Source organism: Notothenia coriiceps, unplaced genomic scaffold (assembly GCF_000735185.1).
Source record: "Notothenia coriiceps isolate Sejong01 unplaced genomic scaffold, NC01 NC01_scaffold00007588, whole genome shotgun sequence".
Lineage (NCBI taxonomy): Eukaryota > Metazoa > Chordata > Actinopteri > Perciformes > Nototheniidae > Notothenia > Notothenia coriiceps.
In genome coordinates, this window is record NW_011340289.1 from 110,649 (window position 1) to 120,542 (window position 9,894).

General features: G+C 39.2%; 1 protein-coding gene across 1 annotated transcript; it reads right to left on the reverse strand.

The window, feature by feature from the left end:
* Positions 1 to 2,765: 2,765 nt before the first annotated feature.
* On the reverse strand, positions 2,766 to 4,387 carry LOC104944178 (acid-sensing ion channel 1-like). The gene is made up of 2 exons (XM_010769682.1): positions 2,889 to 4,387; positions 2,766 to 2,780 (listed from the first exon to the last, which is right to left on the reverse strand). Exons 1-2 carry the CDS (start codon positions 3,441 to 3,443, stop codon positions 2,766 to 2,768), a joined length of 570 nt encoding a protein of 189 aa, XP_010767984.1. The 5' UTR covers positions 3,444 to 4,387.
* Between the last annotated feature and the right edge of the window lie 5,507 nt (positions 4,388 to 9,894).

Genomic DNA, 9,894 nt, shown 5'->3' on the forward strand with positions numbered 1-9,894 from the left:
CCTCTGCAGAGTGAAGAGGACGAAGAGGAAGATGGATTCAAATGATGCAGCAGATTTGATGGACGGCGTGTGAAGCGGGTGTTAAAGAGTGTGTGTGTATGCGTGTGCGTGTGTGTGTGTGTGTGTTTGTAAAGTATGTGTGTGTGTGTGTGTATGCGTGTGTGTGTGTGTGTGTGTGTGTTTGTAAAGTATGTGTGTGTGTGTGTGTGTGTGTGTTTGTACAGTATATGTGTGTATATGTGTGTATATGTGTGTGTGTATATATATATATATCTTTATTTATTTATTTGACTATTTATCTATTTATTTATCTATTATACGTTTTTTTGACCAATAATAATGAGGAAAACAATGAAGTATATCTATATTATGAAGCAAATCATGTATAAATAACACGCCATATGCATACATAAAATGTAACTGACACTGTAATCCCCCCCCCACCCTAATGTTATTGTCCTGTTCTGTTTGTGATGTGTGTGAGCCATGTCCTTGTCCTTATGTTTTTGTCTTTGAAAATGTCTATAAAATATAAATGTTAAAAAAAGCAAAGACAAGTTTTCTTCAACTCTGACGATTATAGGTCAGTCACTTAAAAACTGGCCATCTGTGGGGATTTATTTTAGGGTAGATTAAAGATACAACGTAGATAAGAAATTGTATTTTTGATAGCAGATAAACTCATTTAGAGATAAGTAAGTTGGATGTCACCCCATCAAATGTGCACTTTAAAAGATGGCGTATAGGACACGGACGCAGTCAGAATAATAAAACGTCTTGAAAAAAAAGAGTTGGAAATGAAACAGAAACAAGTGATATTGCAGTATTGCCTCTCCCTAGGCCCTTTATTCTTTTTGGCCCATGTACTCTTGTTCAAAATAAAATAATCTGCAATCCAGACTGAAGCAAGGAAAGATTTGCCAACTGCTTTTTTTCTCCTCCATTTGAATCAAATAAAATGGGCTAATCATTATGAAAAAGTCTGATTTACTCTAAATTCTATTCCTAATTTGGTTATAAAGTCAAATTGGCAACTGCATGTATACGTACAGGAACATGATTGTAGCGATATAATACACATGAATCTAAAAAATGTTTATGTGATGTCAATTTCATTGTTTAATTGTAGCACAAATGTATAACTTCTTGAGGCTAACATCCTATTTTTTCTCTTTTAGGATATTTTTATTCCAGTTAAAATATAACACCTGTCTATAAGGTCACCCTTTTCAATAAGGACTACTAAGGGTCCCTGTGTACGTTCAAGGTTCAAGGTTCTTTATTTTGTCATTCTTAGGTCACAGGCTTCTCCAACAGTGCAACACAATAACGCAGATAAACAGAAAAATATAGTGCAAGTAAATAGTAAATAAAAAAAGAAAAATAGTTTAAAAAAGTGAAATAGCACAATAAGAGTCTATATGCAAGTTATTGGAATGATATATTAGATAAATAGATAAATAATTTCTAAGTAGCAGATGAGAATGTTGTTTCGGCAGTTCGGGCGTTTAACAGATGTTGTTTTTAGCAGTTCAGGTGTCTTATTGCCTTTGGGATGAAACTGTCTCTGAGTCTGGTGGTTTTTGTCCGGATGCTGCGGTAACGCCTGCCAGACGGCAGCAGACAGAACAGTTTGTGGCTGGGGTTGAAGTGCCACTTAAAAAAAATATTACAGACACATCCCTCAGTGTACATTATAATGCAGCATCAGTACTTGGGCGTGTTGAGATCTTTATGAGGATCATTCGTCTGATGTCACCCAGCTTCACATCTCTGCTTTAATATAGTCCATTACTTCTAATCAACCCATGACACTACTGTGGGGGCAATTTATGTTACTCCGTCTACTTCCAAGTTACTTTTTAATGTAACACTCCATCATTGATCGGGTATGTGGTATTATCTCTAAATCATCGGCTCAAAGAGCAAAACAAAAGCAAAACATTAAAGTTTAGTGAACTTCTTTCATATTGAATGGTGAATGAAGAGCTAGGCTTGATTGGCTGCACAGCCAAATGTAGTGTTGAATAAATCAAAAGCACACAGTGTGACTGCTTGGTAAAAACTCCTTTTTTCAAAGAGCTTTTTCTAAAATAATCTTTGTAGAAGTCTTAATGTTCTTTAAAAAATGTAAATGCACAACAAACATTCAATTGTTTCTACTCAAAACTGAGAAATAACTTGTCTGAAAAAGATCATTAGGAGCAACACTGATTGATGAATATTTAAATGCGGAGAATAAAGAAGATGGGAAAAATAATGACAAGAGACACCAAGGGTGAACCCAACCTACTCCCAAAGCAATAATCAGTGAGGAACTTCAATTCGGAAAATGTTATTAAAACATCAGTCAGATTTGCTAAAACAAACACATGTGTGCAATGCCCAAACCATACATTTAAACTAAAACAGCATCTCATGGGGGGGGGCAAACACAGCCAACAGAAAGGATGTCTCTCTTCTTAGAAGCCAAGCAGCCTTCAGAGTTCAAGCGAGCCAGTAATGGAGAAAAAAAAGCATATCTTTGAAGCATTTCACCTCAAGACCTGACCTGTATCACAAGTTTCATGCACTGTTTGCTCTCAGCATGGAAAAAACATGAACTAAGGTTAAAAAAAAAAAGCAACACCCACAACTAGCTTTTGCAAGTACTGGCAACACTTAAGAAATAACAAATACAACATTAACACTGGACTATAATAGTGTACTAGATGCATTAAAGCATGGCATCTGTTTGAAATAAATTGCACAAGCAACATTAAAGCTCAGTCTAAGCCTATCTGAACATAAAAGAAAGGGACAAGCTGTCAGGTCTGGCAGGAAATACAGCACACTGTGCAGAATTACAGCATGTTAAGATAATCGAGTGTGTACGCATGAGTACTTACAATAGTGAAGTTAGCCGGGTAGCAATTATCTCCTCGAAAGGTGCACTGCAGTAGCATTTCCCCGATGTCATGACCCGTACGATTATAGAAGTCAGTCATGTTGAACTGTTTGGGCTTGAAGTTCTGAAAGTTCGCCTTATCCTTTAGAGCAGCCAGGACCTCGGGCTCAGCCAAGTGTGTGTTGGCTATTTGGTAGTTATTATTCAGGAGGGCCAAGAGCTCTCCCACATGATACAGATCATTTCTTGTGATTTTGGAGAAGCGAAACTCGTTGAGGTTACAGAAGGTAACGGCTGGGAAGGTGAGGTTTGGCGCCGCCACTTCGTCTAGTTTGGTTACGTGAGGATACTCCAGGTAATAGGACACTCGATCCATGCACACCAGCATCAGTAAGCTTAGTGAACCAAGAAAGGAAATAGTCCAAAGAAACCGACGGAATGTCATGTGCCCATAGGCGAAAATGTGACTCATGCCATGTAGGGTGGATATGTTGGCAAAAGCGTGCAGGTTGGAGGGCCTGGTGCTTTCAATGCTTTCCTCTGAGCTTTCTTTCATGGCTGTAGAGTGCTCAATACTGTCTGCCCAAGAACTTCAGGTTAAAGACTTTGCTTAGCAACAGTAATAGCAGAATCCAGCCGGCAGTGTTGGTTTGGCACACTGCTTCTTTATTTCCTCCAGAAGTGTTGATGGTGTCAATAAATAGCTACCTTAAAATGGTTGGCAGTCTCTGTAACAGTTTTCTTTTTCATCACAATTCACCTTCCATTGGTTGTCAGCTCTTCCTGTTGTCCCAGGTCCCCCCCGTTCTTTCAAGCTGCTATTTTATTATCACCAAAGCTGTCTCTCTCACTCCCTGCTCAGCTGTCCTTTGTAGCGGCACCCAACACAATGACAGCTCCAGAAACACCCACTTCTACCAAAACGCAATGCCTCCTGATTCCTGAGTGCTGTGAAAAAGGACAAGAATACAAGGGACAAGAAAAGAAACAGCAGACGTAAAGGATAGAGGCGAGAGATGAGGGGGGGACCGCAATGAAAAGGGCTAGCGCTTGGAGAGAGGTGCTAAGCCTCAGCAGTCAATGGGACCCTTCCTCCTCTAACCGAAGAGAATACCTCTACATCGCTGTGATAATGGGATGCAATGGTTTTGTGAATGGAAGTAATCAAAGAGAGAAATGGCTCACGGGTCCCTCGAAGCCACCTTCCTCTTTCGCTCGTGCCTTTTTTGATCTCCTTCTGTCTTCCAGAAATAAAAATGAGGGGGTCACAGACTTCCGACCAGCCCACCACTGTGCTTGACAACCAGCGTTCACGGCTCCCACGGGTTTTAGTTCCTTATTTGCACAGATCCTCAGTTCATAGGGAAGACCACCTCTTGATGCTTTATGTCCACCCCCCACCAGTATGACCACTAATGCCGCTTCGAGACCTCCAGCTTTAGTCCTGTTAACATACAGATTTATATTCTGCCGTGTGGAACCTTTCACTCTCTTTTTCGCTTCCTCTCTCTCACCCACCACTCCCCCATTTCTTGCTCTCTCGCTCTTTCGGTCTCTCTCTCCCTCTCCCTCTTTAGTAGTCAGGATCCATCCCACTGCTGAATGGCTGCTTTGCCTGTGTGTCTGTTCTCACACGGGAAGTCTTTCAATCTGGACACCACCTTCACTGTGTTATTATTATCTAATCTGCTCCAAAAGCCTCTGCCGCCAACATGTTTGCACCGATCCAAGAATGCTACAGGTTGCACATTATTTAGAGTGATAAACATAAAAGAAAGGTCCTGATTTTAACCTTTTCATAGAGCATATATATGACCGAAATCAGCTGGTTCAATGTTTTCTTCATTATTACAAACACATCATTAATCATCAGATTATATATCTTTATATATATTTTATTTTAACAGCATGGGTTAAATAATTCCACATTTGTGTTAGTTCCAAGGAAAGGACCAATCCCAAAAGCATGTCACACTCTGGCTTTATCAGTCCATGCTGTGTGTGACTACGTGCGATTTTCAGGCTTGATCAGTAATGGAATTTCTGATATGACTGGGGTTAATATTCCACCACACTATTCTGTGAAACCTTTTCATTTCACCAAGGACCAAACAAGATTATCACTCATTGGCTACCCGGGGATGTCTAATTATCATAACAATAGGTGAACTGCCAAGGATATGACCAAAGCCCTTGAGGATTAAATCAATATTCTACCCTAGTAACCATGCACAGAGAGCATAGCAACCATTAACCACAACACCATAGAATGCAATGGCATGGTGTGCAATTCATATACAACTACGTAAACAACTGCATCTATAAACTTTCAAGAAATCCAATGTCAACCACACATTGTTAAAGTCCAGAGGCAATTTAAAACATGCTCACTGAAGGAAATGCAACATGATGCCTGAAGTGATAGACTACTGTGGTTTAAAATCCCCCTACCACAGTATCAGTTTTCACCTGACAGGAAAGGCTAAGACTTAAAATAGGTCTACCAAAACAATGTCTGAGATATTGCAATTTCAAAATGACAAGACAGCAGCCTTTCTTGGGCTTCTTCCACCCAAAAGCACTACAAGCTAAACAAAAGTACACTTATATAAACTCATAACTTTGTGACACCTTAAGTAAATCCAATATTATTTCTTGTCAAAACGTAACTGACTTGATGAAGATGAATGTACTGGTGGTTGATTCTTGACGTAAGGCTAGATAATCCTCTCCTGTACTTAAAATGAATAAAGCTGCACTTTGTGTTCACAGTCATGACCCACAATGACTAATGTGCTTAAAAGAAGAACCACTTAACATTGATGGATGATGCTATAGACATTTAACATATGGGACCTTCCCTGAGGTTTAAATGTCTTCATTCTCAAACAGAGCCAAGTATGCCAATGTTTCCAACAAAATGCTGACAACGTACAATCCTTTTAGATACTGCCTATAACCGAAATATGTCATATATTAGTGAGCATGTAGGAATCACTAGAGATGTATGCTGTGTTTTCCTGAAAATGCCGTAATAACCAAATTAAGAGCAGCACCCGTGACGTGTTCAGGTACCAATCCGGGAGCATGGTGGAAGCACAGGTGGTCGACTATGACCTGATCCTCAGCTTTATGCCCATTATATTAGGTGACCTTCAAGAGAAACCTAAACTATTATTTGAAAAAAACAGCCAACCCTAGAGTTAACATCCCGTGAATAATACATACGCAGTAGCCGAAAAATGATTTAAGACCTCCCAAGAAATTTACATTGTGCAAAAAAAGTACATTTTATAGATTATATATATAATGATAAATATTCAACATTAGAGTAGTGTGATTTTTTTTCATGCTTGTTATATTAATCTGCTTCTTTCCATATTTAGTTGTATAATTAAATACTCTTTACGCTGCATTTATTTGCATTCTCTACATTTGGGTGAAAGTTGTCCTGAGTTAAGATGAGCCAACTTTAATCCCAACTTCACACTGGCAGGCATGTCTGTTGTTGCAGATTGCAGGATGAAAGTGGTGGACTTTTCATCAGTAATTGGCTTTCAAGTGGATGGTAGAATGCACAGCATAATGCAGTGAATATTAATAAGGTAGGGGTAATATTTGAGGCACTGCTGAGCACTGCACTCTCTTTTTGGGGCCTTTGAGTTTGACTTCATAAACTAATGTGCTGAACAATTCCAGGACTAAAATACGTCTGGCTTCATAACTCACATAATGCCTTAACTGCCTGTTAACTAGCCAGATGTGTTTGTAAAAGCAATACAATATTATAAAGATGCAATAACATGTATAGGCTAGTTGACTCCTAATGCAGAGTGGGATAAGAGTAAGAAGTCATTAACATAACGTCTGATATTGTGTGCCCACCTGACAGAGCACAAAGCATAATTCTGCTCTTGTCTATAATCGGTTTTCCTTTGTTATATATTTAAGCAATAGCTCACGACAGGCCGTGGTATATGCTCATATATCACAGCTAAGGGGCGTGGTTCGGCCCGAGGCGAAGCGGAGGGTCGACAACCCCCTCAGCTGTGATATAATGAGCATATCACGGCCTGAAGTGAGCAATGGCTTTTATAAAACGGTTACCAAGTGTGGCAATATGAAAGAAAAATACACACTCTAATTTAAATAGTTTTTATTAGTAAATAATTATGTTCAAAATAAAATAGTCCCTCAGTTGCCTTCTGCACGAAACATAGTGCGAGGTGGTTGCTATGCAACAACACTAACAGCTAGCGAACATATTAGACAGAGAGCGTTGATCCATTATTTGGCTATTTATTTACATTCATTTGTATGTTGCACCCACTGAAAAACTGTCCAGCATCAGTAGAATGCTTACGTGGTTACTTGTATAGGTTGAGGTTGTTCTAGGCTGTTGCTTGGCGTGGCGAGAATATTGCACTTTATCCGGTCCCCGAGATTGGGCTTCCAGTAGCTCTGGAGAGAGCTTTCGCACCTGTGGCCACTAACGGTCATCATTTCTCTGCTTTGTTTCAAGACCCGCATCAGAAAGCTTTTGAATGGTGGTACTTTTCCAGTTGGTCTACCTGCTCTTCACGTAGCTCTGCATGTCGTCGTTTAGGTGCATTTTTTCTGGAGATAGGCACTCCTCAATCCACTCCTCCATACTATAGTAAGACCCCCCTGGAGGTCGAAGTTAATCTTAAATGTTTCCATTTTATGCTTTGTAAGTTTGTTTCGTAACGGAAGAAATGTAAACATATTTATAAAACTGACAAGTCAAATCAAGCAATCTGATTGGTCGATAGCGTTTAAGCGGACCTCTTTGATTACAGATTTGAAAACATCGTTGCTTGCTTTAAAAGTAGCACAATTCATTATGTCAAACCTTGGAAAGTATCTAGATATCCCTGCCCTAATGCCAAAGGAACTGCACACTGAATATGTTTTGCCGTTTGATGTCTATGTCTGGACCGCTGCGTAAAAAGGAGAGTTTCTGCCCCGTTACTTCTCCGCTGCTTTCTTGTTCCAGTTTGAAAAGTTTGCCTTTCAGCCCAACTGTATACTGTTTGTCTCAGGCGCGGAGGGATACTGACTTGTTGTGAAAAGTAATTTACAATTCTACCCGTGGTATACGCTCAGTATATCATGGCTAAGAACCAATCAGATTGCTTGATTTGACTTGTCCGTTTTATATTTGATCATACTTAATCTAAACAATAAACATTTTAGTTCAAATGTTTGTGTTAAGTTTAGTTTTTTCTGCTGTGCACATCCAGGAATGTGTTGTTTGATATTCAACACCAGCTCTGGGATAATGCACATTAAAATGATGAGCATAGCCAGAAAAGATAAAACATAATCAATGCTAATGTATGAAAAGCTAACTGACACCAGGATTTCCGATAATTGAAGGGAATAAAATAGCTTTTATGTTGACTAATTTCTAGATTGATTAGGTTAGTCCACAATGCATATAGCCACAACAATGTTATTCATACTGCTGTAGCTAAAAAGCTTTTGAAAAAAATAATTCCGTCTGGTATGACAAGTAAACAGTACCGCAACAATGTTGAGAGCGTCACTCTCATTATGTTGGATATTAAGTAAGATGCTATAGGACTAGAGTTCGGCTAGCAAAAGAAAAATCCTGCAACAAGCAAACTGCCAGGATATGATGTGGAGCTAAAGGCAGCAATTACAGTAAATCATTCGTGGTGATGCCCAAGTTATGCAGATTGGACAAGGCCCTCAGAGAAGAGATTACCCTGTTAGGAGATGAACCCTGCAGTAAAGCAGTCAACATTTAAGAGCACATACATCACTAAGTTAAGAAGGAGCAGGAGAAATGCAACACTGCACCAACACGGCAGTGCCAGTACAGAGGAGCTAGAACATTTAGACTGAAAGTGTGATCCTTCAAAACTATGCCCGCCTCTAAGCCCCTTGTTGTATCTATATACAATATTCAGCAGCTTACACAAGTACACTGCAAATACATGAAAAAACAGTGATTGCAAAACTTCATTGCAAACCTAAAAAAAAATCACAATGGTCACAAAATGCCTTTTCAACTGAAAGGCAAGGCAAGGCAAGGCAAGGCAAGGCAATTGTATTTATATAGCACTTTTCAGCATGTGGCGATTCAAAGTGCTTTACAGATTAAAAGCAAAAGACATTTAAGTAGTGTATGAAAGATGGAGAAGATCATCTACATTTTTTTCCTGCTTGCTATCAAATAAGGGGCAACATGATAAAGCTTTGAGTGTGGATATGTTCACAGAAACACAACCTGTTATATTGTATAAAAGACTGTGAAACATCTTGGGTATTTGGCAACTACATAGCAATCACCGCAGGAATGAAGCTAAGCTTTGTTCTATTAAGCTACAAACCCAGCAGAAAATAACAAAACAAACACTCATCGTAGCCTTTAGCAATATGTTGATATGAAAGGTTGCGATAAACAGTACAGCACATTTTCATTTTTTCTGTCACCGTCAGACACACCAAGCGAGGTAGCAGATGTGAAGCACACATTACTCACCTTTTTTTCATCTTCTCTTCACAGATGAAACAAGCAAACCGCAGAAATCTGCCAGAGAACAGAGAGAAGAAACGGCCTTCACAATACCGTCAACCAATAGCTGTTATTCAATGTGTGTGACAGTGGCTGCAAATGACCTTGTATAAATGCTGTTCGAGATAAGGGCCCTTTCATATGTAATCTACTGCTCAATTATCTGCTGTGCTTGTGGAGAACAACACTGAGAAGAGAAGAAGAAAAAGTCCAAGACCCTGAACACAGGAATGGCAATGTACTGAAGAGATCTGGCACTAATTACATACTCAAATGTGTTGTTTATCAAACCAAATGCACCTGTTTCTTCTAGAAAAATAAATAAAAGCAGATATTTTGGTAAATCTAAGAAAACATCAGAGGGTCCTTGAAGTTATACAGGAAAAACCTTTTATGCAAAAGAGAAGGATCTCTGTGCTGCACACTGAAAAATGTCATATTG

Coding starts and splice junctions, on each gene's coding strand:
- LOC104944178 (XM_010769682.1), bottom strand. CDS start 3,443: ATGAAAGAAAGCTCAGAGGAAAGCATTGAAAGCACCAGGCCCTCCAAC.